A 27,080-nucleotide genomic window follows, 5' to 3' on the forward strand; every position below is an offset into this window, starting at 1 on the left:
GGACAGATCATATTCAATTTTTTATCCACCGGTATCCCCAAGTCCTTCTCTGCAGGGCTGCTCTCCATCAATTCATCATCCAGTCTGTCCCGATATTGGGGATTGCCCTGACCCACGTGCAGGACCTTGTACTTGGCTCCGTTGAACTTCATGAGGTTACTTACGTGCCTTGTAAGAGTTGTGACTTAGTCCAGTCGGAGGCACGATGCATTTGATTCAGTTTGGTCCAACAGGCGTGAAAGACAAGTACTTTCTAAGCTACTTGTTAGAAAAAGGTTCTTTGTGGTTGATACCTTTGCAGCCTCTCTAAATGCAGCATCCCTGTGTTTTCCATATGAAATATTCAATAACCTAAGAACGCTCTCAGCTTTATGTGCAGTTCTCTATCAATTAGGAGCAAAACACAGCAGTGACAGCCATCTCGGCTCTTAAAGGCATCTGCTGCTTCAAACAATTCATCACCTCAAGTTATTCAACAGCAACGTTATTACCTCACAACAGCCCTTCTGTTCTTAACTCTTCCCTATCTGTTTTGTCCAGTTTTTGAGTTAGCAGCGTCCTGTTTTACCAACCACAAACCCTGTACCTTGCAGGCTTCAGGAAATTCAAAGAAACAAAAAGCCATGGACTCAAGGTGCAAGCTCCTTTCTGATTACAGATACATTCAATTACCCAATCGGCTAACACAACTAAGGCAGGCATCTTGCAGTTACAGGGATTTGAGACATTACACAACTCTGGAAAAGAAACCCTGTTGCACGTAACAACAGACCACAAACACTATTTTCTCAGTTAAAAAAATTACTTTACTATTCTGGATCTAGCCACATACACTACGGTGGTTTTGAGGGTACCTACATCAGGGTATATTTTGAGTGTCTCGTGTATCATTTTGTAAATAATTCTAACTCTCATTTTCCCCCCTCATTAAACTAGTCACAGTAACACCGCTAAGATGTATCATTTATTTTTGGTCCACCCTTGCAGGTATTGTTTGTAAGGTAACTGAATAATTTCTCAATTTATTTGTGTATTTATATTGCTTAGGCCTCACTTGTGAAATTGCAGTCTGGGATTCAGCCCATTCCTATATGCATGCGAGCACAACTAGGATTCCCCAGGTCTATACCCTGCTGTAATTAGCTGCTACCAAGCTAGCAGGACAAAAAGTGGCATCTTCAGGTGGGAATAAAATAAAAACAGCAAATTACGACCAATACAGGTGTTTTCATGCATACTAAAGGTAGAAACAAGAAGGAAAATACAGAAAATTATGCACTAAAACAATGGAATCGCTTACCGAAATTTTTCTACAGCGATATTTTTCACAACAGTACTACCATCTCTTCAAAATGTTTCATGAATCTTTCATACACAAACACGGACAAGAGACCCAACAAACACCTGACATTCAACTCAGGCATGTAAGAATTTTTACACTGCTTATTTTATACCATGTAAAAATATCACCAACAGCTCAACGTCTGAGAATACCAAGCTGTAAGCAGCAGGCAACCACTACACATTCATGTTTCCAAAGCAGGAAAGGGACTTTGAATAGGTAAGATATGCAATTCTTCACTTCCAACTCACTGGTTCAAATTCAGTCCGAAGCATTAGTGACATAAGAGCCGAAGAGCTGGCAGCATTCCCAGGAAGCAAATATGCATCTTGGGGGGATCAGAATATTTGCAGGCGTCAAGGAGTCTAAACCCACTTCTACCCTTCTGTATACAAGATACACAAAACACTAACTACAAGAGAAAACCAATGAGCAACCAACAAGCAACTCATCTGGACTTTGTGTAAACCCTAATCACTCTGAGCTGCTTCAGTTTCCTGAATTGGCCTCTCTTCAGAGTGATAAAGAGGAGAGCAACACTGCAAAACGCCAGACTTCTGTGAAATGGGTAAACTGTGATCTAAAGTTGAAGCTAGAGAAATACTAAAGCATTAAAAAAAAAAAAAAAAGCAGAAGCTGAGAGAGCAGAAGCAAAGAAACACCCTTTGCAAATTCCACACTCTTCAGAAAAGCCTATCTTTAAAAAAAGGAAAGCATACAAATACCCACATTCAAACCTACAAAATAACCCATTAATCCTGTTAATTGCTGTCCAAAGCTCCTCATTAAGTTAAACATCAAAAGTAGGCCATGTTAAGAACTACTATTCCTCCCAGTTCCCTTACCTCCCCTTCTTCTTGGCCATCCTTTCCTCTGCAGAAACTCTACAAACCCTGAAACTATTGATCCTCCCTGTCAACACACACCAGGTACTGCCACTGCACACACACAGTCCCGTCCAGCTAACTTTACCTCTTCCCCCAACACCCCCATTCTAGTCCTCCTCCCTTTTGGTGACTTTACCACCTGAAACAAAATATTTATAAAATGCACCAGCCAAGCAGCCCATTGACAAAGGCTGAGGAGGCAGTAATGAATTATGTTCGACATTTGTTAAGCCAGCACCAGGGCATCTGCTGCAAGGCTATGGTGAAAGTGTTTCTATCAACTCAGCCATCTTGTCTGGAAAATGATAAACCCTGGAGGGATATTTGCTGTTAAAGTTTCCACCATTCGCAAGGCAGCTTTCTGACTAACACAAGTGACACAGAATAACGCTGTTGCTATGAATATAATGTAACATTTTAACAGTCGTTCTCAAGGATCTCTATTTCACCAGGACCCATACAACAATTTCTCATTGGCGTGGTATGAAAGTATGCGTTACACAAGGTTTGATAAATTTTGAAGCACACACACAAAGTAAACTAAAAAAACAACATCAACCTGGAAAAGAAAAAAACCTAATTTTTTCCACATCAAGTGCAGATAGCTTGGTAGATCTTACTTGTTTGTTAAATACAGAATAAATTCACAAAAAGAGAACATGTCTTTATACTAAGCATTTATCCTGTGGTTGGCACTACTGGTTAAACACGTTACCGTTGTGCTCTACATTCAAAGGAAGTTTTCAATATGTTGTCACAGTCTGACTATATCTGTCTATGCATATCATTAATCAATCCTCCACCTCCCCTTACCATAAAAGGCTTCTTATTTTTTTAATAGAATGCCAAGCTTTTAGAGTACTGCTTATTTCACCCGGCAATGTTTTTTCTTAAAGACATTTTTATCTTCAATAGCAACACCACAAGTAAATACCTGAAACAAGGTAGAATTGCTTAAAAGAAAAGGATGGGACAAACATGGCGTACGACTCTCATGGAACATGCCAGAGAAGAAAAACACAACTGCCATGTAACTCTGAAATAATTGGCTCCATACTTTCGACATTAAAAGCAGCCCCTTTCAAGGTAAAAGGAACTAGGCTGTCCATAGTGCATTAGTGTATGATCTCCAAAAGGCTGACGTTAACTGCACATTTGAAAATGAACCTTCAGGAACAGTCATGCTGTCACAAGGCTGTTAGACCCTTTGTGTTTGAAAACTCTGCCTGAATGCAAGCCTGTAGTTTTATTAGGTTTGGGCAATGCATTTGGAATGATGGGGGGGTTTGTGTGTGTTTTGACCATTGTAGTTTGGTTTAGGTTTCTGGTTTGGGTTGGGTTTTTTGTTTGTTTGTTTGTTTCAAAAGCAATGCTACATTCTCATATCATTCTTGTTCCTTCCAATCACCTTTCATTGCTTCTGTCTCCCAAGGAAAGTGAACCAAAGAATGACAAGGGCATACCAATAATATAATGGATCATATCAAAGTATAGGCATGTTACCCTGGAAATGGCTTAACATTTTCCAGTGAAATTACACTGCTTCTGTACAAATGTGGTAGTCAATTTTCCTATGTGGACAAGCTGAGAGTGAGACTACATCACATAAAAACCAAATTAATTGCAATTTTAGTGCTACGGTAGATACCTACGCATATTATTGCTTTCCACTGTAGAATGAACACTCACTGGTGCTATCACCTTAAAACCAAAAATCAAGAGTAACTTGAAACACGTGCCTTCCCCTCATCTCAAGTCGTTAACTAGATGATTGCATTGTATCCTAGGAGATTTGGTTGTTAACATCAATTCAGTTTTCAAAGGGCAGGCAACTATATTATCGGATACTTGGACTACCACTGCCTATAACCGTCCTTCATGGCAGCCCGTGTCGGTAGTCTAGAGCAAAGAGAGTGAGTGAGGCTTTCAGCAACATTGTGTTAGCTTCGAAAAGCTGGGTAACAGGGAGGGAGGAAACTGTTAATATAACGTTTTTTTCAGGATTATGTTGATCAGTAACAAGTCTGTTAGTCATTTTGTCTGTGACACATACTGTGCTCCTTGGAATAAATGCAAATAAAAGTTTAACAAGTCCAGATAAGATTAAAAGTTAAAAATCATTGTGTTGGTTTCCAAACCTACGATAATCCTGCATACAGGAAGAGTTCAAGAGACAGGCAACCAGAAAAAATAATTAACCATGAATTGTAGTAAAGAAGGTAACAGGTCAGCAGAGCACACTGTCACTTGCACGGCATGAAAATTCTATATAATCTAAGCATCAAACTTACTACTTTCCTTCTAAATTGTCTTGTGTTTCTCACCCAAGAGGAAGAATCCAGCTAACAAGACTTGAACTGTGGAAGGGGTAACAAACCAGGTTGCTTCCCGAATTAGGATATTCTCCAGGTACTGTAGTTATGGATATCGGCATATTTTAATTTACTGTGAAGGAAAACATTTAACACACCAAAGAATTACATCCAACGTGTAGGAAAACAACAATTTCCTTTGGCCTTAGAGGTACTAACTTCAGAAAAAGAACAGTTATTTACTGTACAGATACACAGATTTCTAAGAACATTTGAATTTTTAAATAGATTAAATACATGGGACAAGGTGAAAACATTACAAGATACAGCCATTTACCTGTGTCCTTTTTTGGTATCTATGTTAGAAGAGTACCTGTTCTATATTCAGTGCTCTGTCAATTAAAAACAAAAAACCCAACAACCAAACCTAACAAACCCACGACTAATACAAATTATTTCCTTACAGTCACTCACAGCAGACAATTACCCTGAGCAGAGTAACATCCAATAATGACAGCTCAACTGGGCATAAATTCCCACAGCACCCTTGAAAACTCCTATTTTCAAAGATGTATTGAAAGTGGAAAAAAGTATATAAGCGAAGAACACGCATAACTGAATTCAAATAGTAAGTTCTTATAGTGGTGGGCTGTATTTACTTTGGTTATTTATTTTTTTTTTTTATATTTAAAACCACGCAGGCCTTCTTAACTTGTATTTCCCTACTCAGAAGAAAGCCGTTGCTAACCCAAACAGCACGCGCTCCTTTCTCCCTTCAGAAAAGACTGGAGACACAAAGCAGCAAGACAGGTTTTCTATTACTCATGTTTCCCTAATCCATCAAACACATGCTACTGCAAAGTGGTCTCATAATTGAAACCATTCTAATTGTCAAATACACGAACAAAGCTTTTTCTGTGGTTCACTAGCCATTTTTTACTGTGGTTTGGTTACTCACCAGGCTTCGAAAAATTTGCAACAACATGACCCCAGACACCCAGGAGGACCCAGAACAGGTGTACAGCCTGCAACCTCCTAGCACCAAGGCATGCAAAGCTCACAGCATTCAGGAGGTACCGTTCCACAGAATTCCTCAGAAATGCTTCAAAGCTAACAGAGGAAGCCTCCTACAAAAGGGCTTTTAACCTATTAAAGGATTTAATTAATGGGCGCGCATCGTTTCTGTTCAGAAAAGACGCAGGTACCTGCAACTTATTTTTTTCAGCGTCTACATCTCAGAGGGCATATATCCCACGGCTAACAGATCCCCCGGGGGAGTAAGAAAGCAGAGCTGCCAGGAACCCAGCAGCCTTCAAGCAAGCAACGTCAACATTAATTATTATGGATACAAGGCAAAATAACACAGAGGCAACAAAGCTTTGGCAGCATCTTACTTTCCTGCTGCCCTTCAAACACACTTCTAATGAAATAAAATGGAAATCCCCACTATATACTGCAGATGAAGGTGACCTTGGGAAGTGGGGGAGAAGAGGAATAAAAGCAGATGGATGATCTGAGGAAACTGCCTGGTATCCAACAGACCAGCTCCCCCCCCAGCCCCATCCTTCCACCTGGTAACAACTATTCAGAAACGGACAGGTCTAATTAAGTGTCAGAGCAAACCATATCTATCAACGTCTACCCACTAGGTTTCCACTAGCTGTGTTTCTCCCCTGCACTGCTCAATCTGCAAAGACTTCAACTACAGACATTAACCCAATTAAAGAAACTACCTCTTCTTATTAGCCTTCCTTTTGCCAATAGAGTATTACAGCTGCAATGAAGTTGCAAAAGCTGGAGGCTGATTAACAGCCTATTTGGGAAGTAAGTTACACAATGGACTCTTTTCAACATTGAAGGAGAAAGGATATATTCCTGGAGAGAGACTGAAGCAAGAATATCTGAAAAATCAGTAGCCCAGAGAACTTCTTACTCCTAAGATAAGGAGTCCCTGCTAGTCTGGGGTTTTTTGTTGTTTTGGTTTGGGTTTTTTTTCCCCTCGTTTTGACATGACCTTTATGGAACAACAAACCAAGACTGAACAGTGCACCAGAAAGGTTGTTTATCTACAGCCTGCAGGATTCCATCCACATTTTCAGCTCCGCGATGACAACTAAAGCAATCAAACATAATGTGAAACTCGGTTTTAAAAATTTCCCATATCTTTTCTACATAAGTTCACTTGAAAAGGTCAAAGCGAAACTTCAGTAACTCAAAAAACCCCCAAAACTTAACACTAGTTTGGCACACACATGTATATATAAAACTATTTATTCAGTGGTGACTTACATAAATTTGTTACATACTACTTAATTGCCGAAGCCGTGAAAACTTCTACAGTCACCATTTCCAAATGCCAGCACAGTTTTTTTAGAGTCACGACTCTAGATTGTGTAAACGTGGGATAAGGACTATGAAAGGGTGATCGGATGAGGTGGGAAAACGGTAGGGCAGTCTTCCCTTAAACACGTAACAATCCCATTGATTTGTCTTTAGCACCACTATTAATATGCTTCACGGAGAAATATTCAGAAGATAAGAGTGGGGCAAGCAGGGTCATTCATAATAACCACAAACAGCAGCCTACAACCTCCATTTATCTCTCTGCAGTAGACACACACCTATTAAATAAAGCTTTCTAAAAGTATATGCATTATTTCCAGATATATCTTAGACAGCTACAGGTTAAAACTCTCTGGTTGCTCAAATCTAACAAGACTTCAGCTTCCTCCTTTTCGTCCTTTAGCTGAAAATCATTTGAATCATTTTTGAAAAGCTTACAAGTTTAAGAAACACAGATTTCTCTGAAACAAAAACATTACTCACCTTAAAAGAATATAAATAAGGGAAAGATAGGGAGGAGAGCTTTATGCCCATAGTGAGCACACAGATTCTTTTTAGAAGCCCTTATGCTCACAACAAAAGAATGTTCTTCTAAAGCCAGGCAACAACAACAACAAAAATCTATCACATCAAATGCCACAGAATAAGAACATGAGCTGGAATTGGTAAATCAATATAACTTTAACACAGCACTGAAGGTGGAAGGCCTTTGTCCATGTCACTTCATGGTAACAAGGTGAAAGTCCAGTCATATAACCCACAGAGTTATTCTACATAACTGGATCTGATTTAACAGTGGGAATTAGGATAAACACATTTTTCCATATGCTCTTTAGGCATCCAGAGTGTGCAAGGTTGACAGCACATATTTTTAGTCACATCTGAATCTGCATGGTATGAAATTTGGCAGAACGAAACCAGGGTCCAAACCAAAACCCACCTATTTCTGTAAATTATGTTCTTCCAGTCTCTGGAATTGCAACCGTATTACTCTAACACAACGAAAGGACACGTACGCAGAAAGCGTAGTCTGTGCGACATCAAGATTGCAGAGAAGTCAGCCAAGCTCTAGTGAAGCACAACTACTAAACACGAACACTGTCCAGGCAAAAAAAAAACCACCCTTACTACACAAACTAGCAAGTGTACCATCTCTGATGAGGTCATGAGGCTTACATGACACACCCTCCCCTACAGAGACAGGCAACAAACGTGTCTTTTGGGCTCTTAGAAATCAGCAAGCATTTAAAATGGCAAAATCCTTCTTTCCCTTGTGCTGCTAAATGGAAAAGATAAATCCAAGTAATGCAGTTAGCATTGCACATTTGTCTAAATTTACTCTTAACCCTAAAGGCAACTTCAGGGAAGGGAAAGTAACGGATGGAAAGTAATAGTGGTAGGGCTGCAGGAACAAGGGAAGGAAAAAGAAAAGGGCTGTTTTTATAGTTTAATGGGGTTTGGGGGTGTGTGTGGGGGGGTGTTCTTTTGTTTGTTTATTTGTTGGGGAGGTAGCATGATTTATTTCTCCAGTTCCTTCTCACTGTAATTCGGGTAATGAAAGACTTGAGCTTTGGCAAAGATCCCCTCCTTAGCCATTAAAAAAAAAAAAAAAAAAAAAAAAAAAAAAAAAAAAAAAGAACCGCAATTAAGCTTACCAGAAACAAAGCTAATCAAACTTGAACAGTAACAAAGGGCAACAGAAGCATGTTCACTGTATCACATCTTCCTTGCTGGCCAAGAGCCCAGAGTTTTCATTACATTTTTTTTCTCCCCCCCCCCCCCCCATTTCACAATAGCATTAACAAGCCCTGGCCCAGGACGCCTAGCTTTACAAACTGTATTTGTAGGAGGTCAGCTTTTCATGAGGCCAAAAACCCAGCATGTGGAAAGCGTTAAGACTTTCATGTAGTAGAGGAGGTTCTTAAAACTACTACTGTTCAACTCAAAAATCTTGGAGTTTCACAGATCATTAGAGGTTTCTCAACCACAGAGAAGGGCAGAGTTAGCAAAATAAATCAAGAGTTCCTGTGGGATGTCCTAGTGCTTTACACAACAAGAGGCACTACGCACAAAGCAGGCTCAGAATTGAACAACAGGGAGGACTTCTCAAATTGCATGAGGAAAGAGCTGTTTTATAACCTGGAATGTACTCTCCCTTTCTTTAAAGGTTAGGGTCTAGAGGCATTGTACAAAATAATTCAGTTTGTGTCAGGGGCATTGGGAGGAAGGGAAAACGGAGCACAGAAAGTATGTCTGGGGGAGGGGAAGGAGAGGAATGAACTCAACTGTTCCTCCCAACAGGAACAATCTATTTCACCATGGCAATAGAAGTACTTATCAGCACCTTTTTAATGCCAGATTTCTTACTGCTGTACAGGAGTTTGGTAGCATAAAAAGAAACAATATTCCTCTGCCAATTTTCTATGTACCAGATGACCAGAGCCTATAAGGATTTCCCAACCAGCAGTACTGTCAGCATTTCTTATTTTGTCATTAATCTCATAACACTTGGTCTATTTCTTAAGACTCCAAGTTCTTTAATACAGTGATTACTTGGGAAATCATCTCTTTCGTTTACATCTCCCCAAAAGAGAAAGTTTCTAAGTTCGCATTTAGAAAGAAAAGGGGAATTGAAAAATTTAATCTTGAAAGATCTAAATCTGAAGGAAATACACCTGTCAACATTCTAGGATTTTTAAAAAATAAGGGATGTAAAAAGCCAAAGGTCTTCTGAGGAACCTGCTTCGGTTACTCAGTGTTTGATGCGACACGACCTGTACCTTCTTAACCAGACTAAAAGCAAGAAGTGAAGCAGCGTGTTGGATTTCTTTACTGCAGAATGTGCGACGCTGCAGCGTAAGGATGTAGTTCTACCTGGGACAATGTCGGAGGCACAGTCAGCAGAGGGAGCCTCTTTTGCTCCAAGCAAAAAGCACAAACAGCACAAATGGTAACCCCCAGTCTTGCAAGATACGTACTACTCGCAAGCAGGAACGGGAAACCCAAAGCCTAAGCATTTTGCAGGCTCACAGCTTCATTATCTTTGTTTTCTACATACCAGATGACATTAAGATGCCTGAAAATGCATTCTACCTCTTGGCAGGGAGAGGAATCCCCCACTATAAATCCGCCACCATACACATGTATACAGGGGCTATGGTTCAGATTTGCAGCCTTCCTTCTACCGACTGATCACCTTGCAGAACAGGCCTCTTCCCTTACGTGCTGCTGTGATAAAAACCGTAAATGTTTACCCAAAAGACCACCACCATCATCACCTATAAGTAATCATTAGCATTTTTATGTCCAGAGAATTTGAATTCTATCATACTCCTAAGCATTTTTCTTTCAGATACAAAATAGAAAGGGGAAACAAAACAAAAGCAAACGTAGCAGAATTCAGCTTGTGATGTTAAATGTTTCTTAAAGTACAAGGCTTACAGAGACTGTTATATCCACAAACTGCCTTAGTTTCCCCTATGGTACAGCCCTTTTAAACAAAAGCCACTATTCTTACCCCCCCCCCCCCCCTCAGTTTATTCCACAATCTCTGTAATTCCTGGGAGTTTTCCTTGGCAAGAAAAAACAAAACAAAAAAACAGTAATCAAGCACTGCTTCTTTTTTACAGCTGGTTTGAAACAAATGACAAAATGAGTGCATCTGTCTACTGAAGTTGTTATTGTCTTGTTCTCACAGTACAGTTATAGCAGCATATTACAGGATATTTAGGACTGAATAATGTATTTGGGGGCTGATTCTATGCCAAAAGAACACTGTAGATACCGTTCTTACAGTGCCATCTGGGGCAGGAAGCAACGATTAAGGCCAATGATCTGTTGTATAAGAAGAAAGTTAATTTCATGCTCAGGGTGGCAGGCAAGATGCATTAAAAGTATAGTTTACTCTCTGCCAACAGACTTTTTTTTTTTTCCCCCCTGGTGCACCATCTTTTGCCACCAAACTACTTCTCTATTGAACCCCACACAACCTGGACAACAATTTTATCAATGTCTGTGTTAAGGAACTGAAAACTGCTTTGCACTACTAAGCACTTCAGATCACCCTGACTCTCCTGTAACATGACTCCTTCAACAAGTCAAAGCTGTTTGTATTTATTTAATGCTTGAACTCAAAAATTCAAAGAAAACTGCTTCAATACCTTTTGAAATTGTAATCTCTCTCTCTCCCACACCGTAAATACACACATGAAACGGCACCACTTGGGACAACACCTAGGTAACATCCTCAGTTGCATTAGCTACAACCTAGCTGCCCCCACTCCATTTTTTTTTCCCCTTAACAGTACATTTGTAATTAATCTTCATTATCCCTGACTAGGATAAGAAAACAATGTGGGTGCTGAGGAGGAGAAAATCAAGTAGCGAGACAGAATGCTTGTTCCTCAAATGTGAGCAAGCCACCAGTCTGGCAAAAAGTATCGGTGAGCAGTCTGCACTGGCTTCCAGTGGATAACTAAGGATAAAATTTGGCCCAAATACACACACACCAAAAAAAAAATTAAAAAAAAAAAAACAAACCACCAAAAAAACCCCCAAAACCAATTACTTATAGGCCATAAACATTAAGTTTAAACACAGAAGTTGAATTAGCTGAAAAAACTGCTTGAGTTTCACTGCAGTTTGTTTTTCAATATCTCAGACTTGAGCAATTGCCATGAAACTCACCACTTGTGGAGACAAGTGGTTTGGTTGGCATCTCCCTCCCTTTCTAAAAACCCTTTTCGAAAGGAATTCCTTTGTCTGCTCCATATAGGAATTTTTAAAAGTTAGCACTCCCACTGCGTAGATCAGAAAGAGGGACTAACCATCACCAGGTAGACACCATCTGAAGCACATATTCAGCACTGATATGTTGCTCTTCCAAAGAAACTTGCATTGCGTTGTCCCCTTTGGTCCCATGTCCCCCCCACACCAAAAATACCATCTTAGAATGCCACGTACACGCGTTACAGAAGTCTTTAACTTGCCAGAAAACAAAGCTATTGATTCATGTATATCTTTCACAGTTAAATCAAGTAGTTGTAGGATGAGATTTGTGCAACACCGCTTTTACATCAATGGAACTATTATAAAGGACATCAAGGCTTATCTTCCTGCTTTGCCACAGAAGTTCTTGGTTTTCCTGAGCAAGTCACTAGGTTTGCTCCTGACTCAGCTCTTAACTTGTAAAAACGTCAATTCCATACCCAACAGTGCTCTACATCAGGTATACGATTAAAGATCATGAAATCCTCAGCTGTGGCTCTGTGAGTTAGTACCACAGAGAGGATTACGTGCAGAGTATTTCTCTATTAAGCCATTTCAAAAAAATCAGACACCAGGCAGGATTATACAGATTAATTTCTTCAAGGAGTTGCCCAAATTTTGTAACATTAGCACTGTTCTAGGACAGGATATCCCACAAATGTCACTGTTGCTTATATGACTTTTTTGGTTTTGTCTTTCTGAAAGCCATCTTCAAGTCTTAAAGAATATCTTCAGTCACTAAATGGATGGGAAACAAACAACATGAAAGGCTTTGGTACATGGCGTCCGTGGAAGACAGTCTTGTCAGGATAGGACACTCAACCATGGAAATGAACTGCACAAATTCTCAAATAAATACCTATTTTATGTACCTGAGATTCATAGGACCTTAGGATTGATGTCTGAGTATTTGATACAATCTGACAACTGCTACAAAAGAAGAAAAGCTATTATCTTTTCTCATAGGGAAAGAAAAACACAGAATAAAAAGTATACATCTGTTGATGAACAAAAACATTTTAACCAGAGCCACACGTACCCACAGATGCAAAAAAGAGAATTCACAATAAGAAAACAAACAAAACAAAATGCCTTAGGATGGTGAATTATAAACAGAAGTACGGAAAATGCAGCGTAACAGAGCCACGAGGAGTCACAGAAGCATTGTGTTCTCTCAGTTGTTGAGGAAGACTCGGACAATATTGTATCAATTTCCCAAATCACCTTGGCTTTGGTCTTCAACTACATACCTTTCACTACAAAGCAGAAATTGTCCCTTTTGGCTCTCTGACAGAACTCAATGCAATTGCCTAATGGCCCTCTTTTGCTTGCAACAATATTTTACCCCTACCCACCTCTAAACCTTCAGAGAAAAATAAACAATGAGTTTCAATCTCGTAATGTAAAATAATAAAAAAACCCCACCAGAGTGCGGAGTTGATTTATTACCCATGCTAAACGCAATTCTAGAGACCAGTTGGCACAGTGAATACACCTTCAAATCAGAATTATGCTCTTCACCTACAAAGGTTTCTTAGTAAGAAACTCAAATAAGCAGCCCAGTTTTTGAGCTGATGACATTGTAAATTACCTTTAGAATACAAAAGTAAAATAATACAACGGAAAATGAATTCTCTTATTCTCTTAAGAGAAAGCTTAAGAGATTTAAAACAAAAACAAAGCATGTTAGGTACTTTCCTTCTTGGGTTTTACTTGCTTCAGCTGAAATTGAGACACACAGATATGCGAAAGGGTATTTTGGTCTTTGGAAGATGTAACCATAGTCATTAATCAGATGACCACAGACTAGTGGCACTGGGCCCTGAAAGCGAACAGTCAATGTAAAAAGGCAGTTCACAGAGCAAGGATTTAAGAGCTAAGCAATATATACCTTCAGGATACGTTAAGTCAAAAGAAGAAACTCAGCAAACTGAAACAAAAGGAACACGCATGGTATATAAACCATGGAGCTGGAACCGTGGCCCAGGCTTGTCCAATGAAGTATACAGTCAGCAGCTCTACTCACCTGTAAGACTTGAAAACAGTTTGAGAGATGAAGATGACACTGTGTATACTAGAGTTAAACCTCTGTGTCTCTTCAAAGACATTTCCAAACCTTCTGGTTTATTATCCAATAAAATGATGACATTTGCAATAGGTTTAACAGTTAAACTTTTAAGAACAAGCCAAATCACAGTGAACACATATACTGAATATCCCTTACAGATGATCTGGTCTTTGTAAACAGCTTTCAGCTCAGTGCCACCAAAATTTAGGAATATCTCCATCTGAGCTCAGCTCCTATGAGCTCAGCATTTCATTAAATTCTTTGGCTTACTTATTCTGCTCCTGGTGAGAAGCGTGAACTGAATTACTGTATGCCTCCTCAGTAGACTGCTTTACCTTAAAGCCAAACATATTAATTTAGTGTTCTCTCTCAATCAGCTAAGATAGCCACACACACACACACACACACAAAAAAAAAAAAAAAGAGAGAGAGAGAGAAAAAAAGGCAAAATGTTCCCCACAGAAGAGTTTGTTATGCAAATGAATCAATGGTTTCACTTACACAGGAAAAGCAACTAACTGATGCCTCTGCCCATTTTTCAAAATGGACTGAAGCCCAGTAGGATATCTGCTACGACTAAAGAAAAAAAGTCTTAGGCTATCATTTTTAAAATGTGAAGCCTATAGTCCCTGTTTTAACAAGAACAAAAGCCTCCAACTGTAATATCCATGCAATGGAAGCACTAGCAGCAGTGAGCAGAGATGAAATGAAAAGAAGCAGTGGCTGTTTATGTTGGCAGTCGCTTCAAACTCTAATGGAAAATTTCAGCTCTGACTGCATCTAGGCTAGAACAAGTTATTAAGGAAAAAGGTTCAGCTTTCAAACAGAAAAGGCTTACATAGCTTGTCCCTTTCTGAATGCTCCTGCAGCAAAGAAAAGTCAGGAAATAATATGCCTTGACTATGCAATGTATTAATATCCTATCATTAGGGGAATATACCATCAAATAAAACATATTTTCTTTGGGAAAGGAGAAGAGTGATAATGCCCATGCCACAGACACAAACTCAGCTATTGGTACAAATAAGTTATACCACTAAATGCAAAGATTAAAAAGCTAATGTAGGACTAACTAATCACTTTACACTAACGGACCAAAATCTATTCACCTAATTAGCCCACTCTTTCGATCAAAGGAAAACTGCTATTTGAACAACTATGTCGAGGGAGAATGTTTACCTTTCATATGCTCACGAGAATTTTGCACAAATATTACTAAGGCTGTTTGTTGACATGAATAGTATACAGTTTGTCCTCAGAGAGGACAAACACCTTGCCAGCCTGCACATATGGTAACTGCGGTGACCTTTCAGCTACTACACATTTGCACTATATTTAAGAGCTACTCAGGAAGCCAATATTGTATATTATGTAACACAAGATTAAGCATTAATGAGTCAAGAATAAAATTGTTTATCTAAACCCCAATCTAAAATTAAACAGAAGTTTATGCTGAGAGCTCACACTGCACTCATTTTGTCTCCTAACATTAACAGAGCACAGCTTATTTAGTCTCCGAGATAAATCCCAAGGGCATTTAATCTGGAGAGAAAGATTTTACTATCAGAAGAGAGACTATTTTTCCTGAAGAAGAAAGTGATGCATATTTAGTTCTTCTTACGCACATAAATACAGCACATTGCAGGTGTTTTGATCTAAGGAAAACAGTTGATATTCATGACTTCTGTTTACACTGTGTTTTAAAGCTAAATACAGAAGCATCCACCCAGAGGCAAGACCTTTCGATTGCACTCTGTCGTCTCCTGCTAAGCAGCCAAACCAAAAATCACACACACCAAAGATACCTATGTGCTCAATAGGGAAATTCAAAACAGAATTAGACCAAAGTCTGCATGCCTCCACAAAGATTCACTGTCCTCTTTTTAGACTTCTCACTAAGCAAGCAGCTCTACAAGGCTCACTAAGGAGCTTCAGCCTGCCAGAAAAAAAGACAAGCAGACAGTTAGACCATCGTCACAATCACTGTACCATAAACCTTCCCTGAAGAATGCAGCAGGAGTCATTCGAGAACCTCAAAACATTCCGATAGGTGTCATCCCCAGTTTTAAGAACAGGTAGAAGAGGTCAAAAATACTTGGGCCTATTCCCATGGAAGACACAGTGTTTCCAAACCCTCAATTACACTGCAGCATACGCCATGGCTATCTAATGATGTAACACGACGTTATTCTTAAACCTATGTAAGGCTGCTGAAGGGACACTCACACACATCCCCCCCTCCGTCTCCAAGAAGTTTGAGGTCCGCTGGTCAGACAACAAACCTGACATAAAGCAGGCTGCGTGAACTCCAGCCAGAGGAAAACAAATCTGTTTCTTCTGGGACCATGGCCTTAAATCATTCAGGCAAACTGAAACTGCACCCTAACCGAAGCTTACAGAAGTGTTTCTGAGTGACCAGCACAAGGGTGGGCTGCGTGGAACAGGACCCAGCTCTAAATCTGGGCAAGCTGACACCATGACCTGGCATCCTCCTCCTCCTGCTCTGACTGGACATTATTGCTCTGCACAAGCTCACGTTCATTCCATGTTTCTATTTACCTTTTGCATGTCACTAACACAGAGTTAAGCTATTTACAAGAACACAGTAAGTCGATCCCCGACCTTGTAGGCATTTAAGTACATTTATCTCAGGCCTATCACAATGCTGGTGCTTCTAAAACTCTCAAATTCAAGCAGCTCAGTGTAATTACCTAAAGAATTCAGAGCAGGAGAATTTTAAATACTTCGAAAATCCCATATTATCACGAAGTTTTAGCAAATTATACCAAAACAGGGGGAAAAAAATGATCACACTTAAAGCCAAATCAGATACTTAAGACGACTTGTTGCCAGCTGGGTACCTCGCATTCTCACAACATATGAATTTAAATGAAAGTTAATAATGAAAACTGTTCGTGTCACAGAGGCTCCAAAATTTGTTTCTCGGCTTACCACGTAGAAGAATCAAAAGTGCTGCTAAACACGAACCAAATGAGAGCAGGAGACTTCACCAACTGTGCCATTCAACTATAACTAAGAGAAGACTATTGAGGACAAAGGGGAAAGGAAGAAAGTTACGTGGGAACAGCGGAGAAGATACATTTAAGACAGAGTTCAGTGGAAACCCAAGAAGTTTCAGAAGTTTTATTTAAGCTCATCTACATGAAGGCACTTTTTTCTCCAGGGTATCAGAAGGTTAACACTGATGCAGCCTTAAAACTACTGGCTTTCCTTGATCCATTTCAGCATTCCCACTTCAGCAGAAGGCATGCTCAGATAAGAGCTGATTTTAGTTCCTCTGTCACTTGCTTAAAAAAGCTTGAAGAGAATGCTCCAGCTATTGACATTCATGCCCACTGGGAACCCCTCTCGGACATGAACTTCGAAGTAAACTGGAAATTTGAAATAAACTGGAAGAGTAAAGACCTAAACAAACATACAGCTTTGATATGCAGTAAATACTTTCCTTCATAAAGGTTTTTTTTTTCTTGCTGGTTATTCATTTAGAAGCAGCAAAAAAAAAAAAAAGTTGAAAAACTATGTTAAACTAGTTAAAATACACACTGACAAATACAGGGTTTTCTTAAAAGATATTGTACATTAACTGTGGAGAGGAAAAAAAGCAAAGGCACAACTCAAGTAGGACATTCCTTAACATGCCTGTGGAAACTTATTACAGTATGGCCTAATTCTCATCTCTCACCACGGCCACTTTACACCTTCCAATATTATAAAAGAAATACAGTGTCATATTCACCTCTATATTCTGACTTCCTGTACAGCAGCCTCAGCTTGATTTAATATAAAATAGGCCTAGTCTCTACAATAATTTTGTATTTCTATCGTATTACTTATCTTCCAGTATTGTAATACTCCAACCGCAGGGCTTAAGACGATATTAGGAAGAGCTCTCCCCCAGTGAAAGCAGCATAAATGTAAGTGTCTAGAAAAGGCATGCATTATACAAGAAGCATGATAATAAGGAGATTTAGCTTTAAGTGGGTTTTGCAGAGAGGCAAAAACCCTGGCTCCCCTCCCCACAGGCTTCAGTGACTGGTAAGGTAAACTCTAATAAATGAGAAACGTGCAGGATGTATTGACCTATAGCCTGGTTTCCATTTAGGGCAAGTCACTTCAAGAATGCCCCTGACTCATTTCCAAGTAGCTTTTGCAGAACCTGGGAGTTGCTGTAGTACTTCTGTGTCCATATAATAATCTTTCGAGTTTCACCTCAGGTTAATATGGTGGCTAAACAGGAACATAACACCTTTTTTCTAGCCTTTCTGCAATTGCTAGAGGGTTACTTCACACTGCAGTAGAAAAATGGCAGGCAAAGCATCTGAAATCATTCTGGTGATGAAAAAGTACAGACAAATTAATTCCACAGCCTTATAATTTACACTGTTCATTATTCCACTTTTAAGGAGGAAAAGCAAAACTGGATACTTAAACATTACTTACTGCAGCCTTTATTCTGCATGTCTTACTATAGCAAAACTGCTGTAAATTTTGTCTGAAAAAGATTGGGAATTAAAAGAAAGCAGAAGTGAGACGTGTGGGCAAAAATGGGAAACAGAGATTAAACAATCCGTTGTAGGTCAAAGGTTAGTTGTAGATCAGTTACCACTAGAGGCTAAAAAAGCCTGCTCAAAACCATCAACACACTACTTCCCAGTTGCTCAAACTTAATATTTAGTCTTCTCCATACTAAAAATTTAGACCTAACGAAACAAAAATGTAACACTTGAAAAGTGATAGCTTATATAAAGTTTCACACCACCTGCAAACTTGCAAAACTTTTACAAAAAGCCTTAGGCCTGATATCCAAGTTCAAACGTAGAAGTCAAGTAGCACAAACACGGTCAGACACCTGCCCCCAACTCTCATTTCTTTAGTTTTTCTATTCCCTTCTCCTGCAAACTGTTCTTCTCTATCACAGAGACATTTTATATTTAAAAGCGTATTTCACAATTGCTGTAATTCAAACTTTAGAAGAGTACTTTTGCCTCTCAGTAACTTTATCGTCAGCAGAATTCACTTCTAAAGTAAACACCAATTTGTTCTAAGTACAATGCTAGGAGATACTCTAAAGAAAAGAGGAAAGGACTGCTTGAGCTGACTATATGCTGGATTCATTAGATGTTGCTACGAAGCATACTATTTCGGCATTCCTTCTAAGCTGTCATCTTTCCAACAGTGGGCCTTCATGCCTCAAAATCCAACAGAACACCGAAGCAAAGTCTACCTACACTTGATCGGTAATTAAGTTTTCACATCCTTCTCAACAGAATCAGTGAACATATATACCAACTGAGGCACTCCAGGAATCATTTCATCCTTCCCTTTCTATTTGACTTACGCAGTGTTACTAACTATTTAACCAACAAAAGATTGTGATATCACAGCATAGTCTCACAAGAACATCTCAGAAAAGAATGGAAACATCCTACAGTACGTGATAGGTTTTAAAATATTTTTACAGCAACACTCTTCCCCACTGAACATCCAAATTCCACACACGCAAGTGTCTAAACAACCAGTTGTGCTTTAAATAAGTATTTTCCAGATCACTAACACACTGCTAGAAAATAGCCTAACTCAATTTTCATCGAGTTATTTCCCTTCTAAATTCAGAACAAGTATGAAAACCGCTTTCCAAACCCACCCTCCCAGCAGTTAAATGACACCTGCAGAATAGAAACCGAAGCTTCTAGAGAAGCTTGGCAATTAGGACTAATGGAAAAGTAACTAGATTCCCAAGGCTTCCCAAACCCTCTTTCCCTTGAAGAAGTCAACCACTCTTCCCTGTCCATCTTCCTTCTAAGCACTTGCCAGGATTTTCAATAGAATGACAGTTATGTAAGCTTTATGAAGTTCAGTAGAGTAACAAGCTACAGATCAATTCAGAAACTGAAGTTACACGCTTGCTGTCCACATGTTTCAGGAACGTGAAGAGTTAAATACAACCACCGAATTCTGCAGGTCACAGGAGCAGGCACATACCTCAGTCTTCCAGATTCAATTAGATTTTGTTTTGTTTTGGCTTTCTTTAATTACCTGCTGCCATTTGAGCCCAACTGGGTGACATAAATGTATTATCCCATCGTAATGTCAGAATTTAAAATTAGATTCGGTCTCCAGAAATACACTTCATCCAACCTTAGCGACTCCGTCCAGCAATGACGACTATTTTATGTAACATCTTTCATACACTAAGACCTAAAAACTGCACTAAAAATTACAGCTACCTTCTCTGGCCGTGGATTTCTCTTCCATTTATCTGAAGAGAATTCAGCTCAGGGTGAAAAGGAAACAGTTTCGTAAGATCAAACACTGAAGCAGCAAGAGGAAAAGCAAATTACATAAAGTCCAAATGTACTTACAGTCTCCTTATTCGGAAGCAACTCCTTTCGGATCCTGAAGAAGTTCTTGCCGTACTGCCTCAACCCCTTAATAAAACGTTTCTGTGATAAAAGATAACAAGAACAGTATGTCAGCAGAAGGAGGAAAAAAAAAAAAAATCTTGTTAATCAGCACAACAGCCAAACAATGTTCTTAGCTTAAGGTCTGTCGATAGAAGGAAACGTCTACCTACACGGCAACCGAAAACAGGCAGGGAAAAAAGGCTTGGAAAAGATACCAAAAAATTCAAACCGCATTCCCTTCCATGTCAAACTTCCAACATTTGAAGCTTTAAAAAAGTCAGTACCACAGTCAGTTCTTTTCCAAAACGACCGAAGTATTCTGCCGCACGGCTCTCTCGAAGTCTATTTTTCAACTCAGAAGCAGCAGACGAAGGAAAATACGCAACGCTGATTCTCAGGGGAGAAAAGTGACTCTCCGGAGAAGGTGCTGCAGGGGTTAACGAGTCCTTGCAGACGCCAACCCGCCGGATTCACCCTTCCTGATTTTCGGCGGAATACACCCAAACGGCTTCCCGAGAAAGCCCTCCGCCAGAGGAAAGCGGAGCCGCCGCCGCTCTCCCCCCTCCCCGTCCCCGCCGCGGCTCGCAGCGGTCCGCGGTCGCTCGCCACGCCGAGACGCTTCTTCCTCCTCCTCCTCCTCTTCCTCTCGCCCTGCAGCCGCCCGCCGGGGGGTGTGTGTGTGTGTGTGTGTGTGGTGGGGGGGGGGAAGCGGCGGTGCGGGCGCAGGTAGGGAGCGGCGATGGCGGGTGGCCGGGGCTGCGGCGCGGGGAGCGAGGCGAGCGGAGGAGCCGAGAGCGGAGCGGAGCGGAGGGCCGGGCGGGCGGGAGGGAGGCGGCGGCCGCGGCCGCCCAGCATGTGATCGCGGCGGGGCTGGGCGGCGCGGCACCCGCGGGGCGCGCCGCAAAAGGCGGCCTGGATCGCCGAACACCCCCTCGCCCCCTTCCCCCCCCCCCCCCCCGGCTCCGGCCCGGCGGGGCCGCTGGCCCCCGGGAAAGCCCCGCGAAATCAGCCGCCGGATTAACGCCCGCCCGTCCCGGGCTCTGCAACGGGCTCTGGCGTCTTTCCCCCCCCCCACCCGCCCCCTCTGCCAGTTGCTGTATCTCATCTGCCGCACCCCTCGGCTGCCCGGCTTTTACGCGCCGGTCCCCCCCTTCAGCTGCCCCTTGCACTCATGTTTCCCCCTCTGCAATGCCTCCCCCCCCCCCCGGCAAGATAACCCTTCAGCCTCCAGCTGCAAGCATCGCTCGCTCCCCTCCTCCTCCTCCTCTCTTTCCGGGGCCAGCACCTTCATTCGGTGAATCTGGTGCAGCGTGCTATCCCCCCCTCGTCTCGCCAACGTTTCACCCCCACGAATCGGTACCAGGAGATGAAGAGTAAGCACAGAGTGCCTCTTTTTGGAAGGGCCAGTCCCGAGGACTTTTTTCTTTCCTATAATAAGCATACACGTATTAACACTAGCAAGTAACCAATTCTGCCTGCAAAAAAAAAAAAAAAAAAAAAAAAAAGAGAGGGTTGTTGAGTATACGGGCCCTAACATTCTGGAGGGAGGGAGATGAGAATTAATAATTCCCTAAGAAGAAACATACCTCAGAAGTTGGCTTAATGCATTTTGGACCACATCTTCTCGCAAACAGCTACGTGAAGGAGGTGGGCAAGCGATTAGAGGCTTCCATGTTGTGAAGTGGATAAGGAATCCCAGAAAGGGTAATTCGCTACTAAAATAGTGCTCTGCACACCTCATGAGCTCCCACCACAACGCTGAATACGAGCGAGCAGTCTCTTTGGAACCTCATGCATATTATTTTGCAGATATGCTCCCACGGGGATCTATCCTTACCTAACCCTGACCCTCAAAACCAGCAAGACTGCTAGGGTTTGCCAAGAACATGCCTGGGGGCACAGAGACAAGAATTAACCACCAGTTGTATATGCTCGGAGATTACAGTCCCTTCCAGTATATAATTTGCTCATACCCACCTGCTCCTCTTAAACCAGTGAAGAGAGCAATCGGGAGTTTAAGAGTTCAGTGACCGGGGTGCTGGGGTTTCCGAACAAGGGAAGTTTTACTATAGCAAGCTACCAGCCCCCCCATTCACAGGCCAAAGTCACACATACCTGCAGAGCAAGATACCAAGGCTGCCTACAGCGTGTAACTGGTCACTAACGCGCACGCATACTTCCCACTCTTTACCGCATGAATGACAAGGAATTTTCATTACGCTGAGGGGAAGGCCGATCGCTCCCCTGGCACCACACGCATACCTCTTCTGCCTTGTCCTTCCGCGCAAGAAAAGATGGCAGCCGCAACAAGGCAAACAAACGTGCCCTCGTACCACTCCCAACATCCCAAAGAGCAATATAATTCCTGTCTGCAGCTTATCACAAAGAATGAAAATCAAGTAAATGAAGAAGCATTTAAAAACAGGCAATCCGAAGGGAACTCGGATTCTAAACGACGCAGCTCAGTTGCTGGCTTTGACATCACTGCCTCATGGACTGTATCAGAGGTACGATGCTTTTGCAGCATCGGTTAACAGAGCATATATAGGAAAAGGCAACATAAAAAGCTGTAGGGAAATAAGAAGAAACCAGAGCTGGAACACTCCAACCATGGATGAAAAAGCACAGTGAAATACGAGAGCGCAATCTGGTCCACTGCATGAAATGAAAAGCCCCGATTCCCTGTTCCTCATTTTGCCAAAGACTTACGATGGTGTATCTGAATTCTCAAGGGACCGTTTTATTTATTTTTTCAGATTCCTTTTAACCAAACTATTTTACATTTGTTTTGTGTTGTGATTCAACTCTGTATTAAAACAAGCCTATGACAAACTGTTTTCCTTTGAACTCATGAGATGTCAAAAATTCCTACTGGGAGCGTAAGCCTAACATACAGCCTATCTGAATAACAGAAATAGAGGGAACTTGAATTGCTGTTCCAAATATGAATGAAGTCAATCCTTCTGGCATTCTGAAGTTTTGACCAATTACGCTTTCACCTTTATCGGTGTCATGCAGAATTATCCCTAGGCTATTGAGGCAGTGCAAGATATCCAACTATAAAATAGTTGTGTGCCTCTATTGAAAGGCAAGAGAAAGCCACTTCTTAATACACAAAGAACAAAGCGGCACACAAAAATTAGTTTCTGAAACTTAGAAATTCTAAAGCTTAACAAAATTATCAAGGTTTTTTTAAAACATTTTCTTTTCAGATTTTCCTTCCTATTCTAGTCTTCCATTAATTCAGGCATCATGTTCAGTTCTCCCTTAGCCTGCAGCAAGAACGGTTACTTCTTTTCTCCAAGTCAAGCACAACAGAGACCTCTAAATGTTTTTATATATTTAAAAGAACTAAGTAGTTGCACACCAAATCAGAAGTGACCTGTTGCTCTCCAGCGTCTCATAAAACAGACTGCCTAACACAGTTTAAATTTTCTCTCCTCTGCACAAATGACATGCAGCAAATTTTATGTCTGCATTTTAATGGTGCAGGAGATGTTGCACTACTCGCAGAAGGCATCTGAAAATGACAGCTGCTGAATTAAAATAGTCTTACAATACAGGGCTGGTAGAACAATGAGGCTCAAACCTACGGATGCATGAGAAAGAGAAGTTTTGATAAAAAGTGGAAGTGGCTCTAGGGCACAATGGTTTAGAAATCCAAGTTCTGTACTTTTAAAAATTAAGATAAACATTTCAACTTTACCACTTAGGTTTAACTTCAAAACATTATTTATGACAGAATTCTGTCAGCATTGTTGTTTGTACTGTTCACTGAAGACAAACTGTAGCACAATTAAAAAAACCGCTACGGATAATTATCGCTGCGAAGCGGCATTAGGAAATCCCATGGCTTGCTAGGTCAGTCAATGTTGAGAGACAACGCAGTTATATTTTACAAAGTGGTTACCATGGCTATTGACCAGCCATAACACAAGATCTCCTAATACCATTTTATAATTTGAGCTTCCCCAATGAAATGTATTAGATTCTGCAGTATCCTGCTACAATGTGTAAACAGGGAGCTATAAATAACCAAGGAAGAACAAGGAACAAGCATGTTAATGTTTGCATATGTGTTACTTGCAGGTCCCATATTTTATCCCGAGAAACAAATATCATGACAAGATACACAAAGCCATTATGTTCTGACTAACAGAGCTCAGATGGCGTGTTTATCAATGTGATGATAATGCCATTGCAAAGCTGTAGTTAAGGTTATGCGTCAGGGTTTCTATTATCAAGAGATTACAGCTTGGCAGGAAAAATTTGCTGCTGCATGCTGAAATTCAGCACCCCAGGTTTTAACTGTGAACTGAGGTTCCCGGTTCAGTTTTCTTCTTTACTGCAGAAATCTAAAATGAAGCTGTTTCTCAAAGCATGCAAGAATAACATCTGGTACAAAACAAACCTGTTTAATCAATTTAAGAATTTCAAACTGAAACCTCATGGGCTTCAGAAAGGCAGGACGACTCTGATAAAACTGTAAATTCATAACTGCTACTGATATGTCTCTTCTGAGCTGCTGCTTCAATACGGTTGAGATCAAATCTATTTTCTCTTAGAAAATCCATGCGCTATTTCATTCCCTTCCCATGACTTCCACCTGGTTAATTAGTGAAGAGCATGTTGTAATGCAATATATTTACAAACACAGAGCCTTTTCTGTTCCTTCTTAATCCAGGAAATAAAGACTTTTTTTCTCAATCTTTCTGAAAAAAAAAAATCTCCTCTTTAGACCACGTCCAAGAACAGCAAGTTCTTCTCTCAACCTTTTCCTCACTTATGAGTGTATAAAAAAAGGAGGATTTTGCTATCATGAAAGCAGTAGGTACAGTGCATGGTTTGAAAGGCCCAAGGTTTTCTGGGCAGATGCCAATTGAAGTTTCCACCATCTTCCATATTTAACAGGCCTTTTTAAGTTTTATAGTAAACATGGTAAGAAAATTTACGGGGTTTTAATAGTTAACAGCAAATAAATGCTAAATGCTTAAAAGCATCTTTATTTCTTAAATTTCACGAGATGAAAAATTATGGCAGTTGTTCTGAAAAGAAAATGAGATCTGGTTCTATCTGCAAAACTTCTGTTAAATGTGCAGCACATTTATAGATTGCCCCAAATAATTTTTTGGCATGCAGACATTGTATATGCACACTAGCTGAATTTCAGTGCACAGAGTACATTTTATTAAAAGCTTGGCTGAGTTTTAACATTATATTTCACTTACGTGTGTACAGTGCAAATAAAGGCAACTGCTGATAACGTTAAGTGATATATACTGTCCTCTGGAAACAGAAGTACCCTGACAGTTTCCTTAAGAAGATACAGTTTAGGCTAAAGATGTCAGATATCTCTTACAAAAACGTAACTTGTGTTGTTCACAATTTTTTTTTCACTAAATTATACCTGGCTGTAGCAGAAAATGATGCCAGTATTTATTGTATCTTTACCTCAAAGGAATTTTATATACTCAATAACAGACAGGACTAAGTACTACTCGGTAACTAATTCCATCAAGGGCAAAAAGAGCTACTTAAGTTAAAGAAAATGCAGCTGTCGCACATATCCAAGGTATTCTCAGAATCCACCTAACCACTGCAGACACCTACCATGCCCAATTAACTCTTTTCACAAGCTGCTTTGTTCCCTGAACGCTCTTGCCCAGAAAAAGTCCATCTGCCCTAAAAGACGCTGCACCAGCTAGGACTGTGGCCGGAGAAGGGAAGGTCTCTCGGGGTGGGAAGCTGCAGTCAGATTGCTGTGCCCTTGCTGCGCTCCATCCACTTCCAGCCTTGGCTGGCAGGCTTTCTCGCAGTCCTGCCTCCTCGAACGGCCCAGGCCGGGGACTGGCGGCTTCGGTTGAAGGTGGGGGGAAAACGCTTTCGGGCACCGAGCCCAGGAAGGCTGCGTGATGGAGAAGCAGGTGGAGAGAGGGACAGATGTTCTGTCCGGTCAGAGAGAAAACAGGATAGTCAAAGACTTCTACAACACGATTTTTAAGAGGCACAAATTGCCAGCTGAAGAGGAGAGAAAGATACAGAAGAGGGGAAAAGACCCTTTTCTAGGGGTACGGGAGAGGACAGAAGGGAGAGACGTTCCACAGAAATTTCTTGGCCTAAGAACGCACATCCTCAGAGCAACTCGCCATGAACAAGGATTGGTCCGGAGGTAACAGAACATTCTAGGTTACAACAGCAGCATGTAGAATGAGGAACAAGCATGATGACTCAGTGAAGCTCACCTGAAACCTTTGTTTAAAAAAAAAAAAAACCCACCCCAAAAAAACTAGTCCACTGGAAAAGATGACCCATCAAGAAAAATCTGCGTTTAGGCCTCTGGTATGTTCCTTTAACATGCCCTGCTGCTGGGAGAACAGGATATGCTTCAGCCTCATCTGAACTTCGTTTTATTGCTTCCTGTCACTACTGGAACTGTGCTTAATGTTTTTTAAATTTAATTTTGAAGTAGCAAGCGATTTTACCCTTAGCATTAGATACTTGCGCTGTTGCGTGTTACATCAGTTAACAGCAAGCTTGCAAATATCACCTAGCTGGCAAGCTTGCATCATAGAAAGACACCATAAGCCTTCCCTAGACGTCTCTGCATTTTGTTCCACCGACCTTGGCATCGTATCAGAGATGCGTGCAGATCTCAAGCATGCAAGCAGAAGCAGTAGATCTTCGCAGAAATATCTGTGTTCCCGCTGTTCCCTCAGTGTTATCTGCCTTTAGCCTGCAACATCTGAGATGCTCTTAGGTTAAGTTTACTCCTCCGTCCCATCTCTAACCACAGCACTTCGTTGTCTACTCCTGCAGGAAGTAAGGCTGTCACCAGCTTGCAATTTAGAGTCTCCTCCTCAAGAGGCTGCGCTGAAGCACAGGCCGTCATTTGAAGGACCTTATTCTCTTCTCTGACACAACTACGCAAAGGTATGA

General features: G+C 40.9%; 1 protein-coding gene across 6 annotated transcripts in view; it reads right to left on the reverse strand.

Moving 5' to 3' along the window:
* RERE (arginine-glutamic acid dipeptide repeats) overlaps positions 1-27,080 on the reverse strand; it is a 257,327-nt gene that overhangs the window by 34,819 nt on the left and 195,428 nt on the right. For all 6 annotated transcript variants that reach the window (XM_030017393.1, XM_030017396.2, XM_030017395.2 and 3 more), the window contains one exon: positions 20,103-20,183. In XM_030017393.1, the coding sequence (XP_029873253.1) occupies positions 20,103-20,183 (81 nt within the window). The remainder of the gene's footprint in view (positions 1-20,102; positions 20,184-27,080) is intronic.

This window comes from Aquila chrysaetos, chromosome 6, assembly GCF_900496995.4.
Source record: "Aquila chrysaetos chrysaetos chromosome 6, bAquChr1.4, whole genome shotgun sequence".
Classification (NCBI taxonomy): domain Eukaryota; kingdom Metazoa; phylum Chordata; class Aves; order Accipitriformes; family Accipitridae; genus Aquila; species Aquila chrysaetos.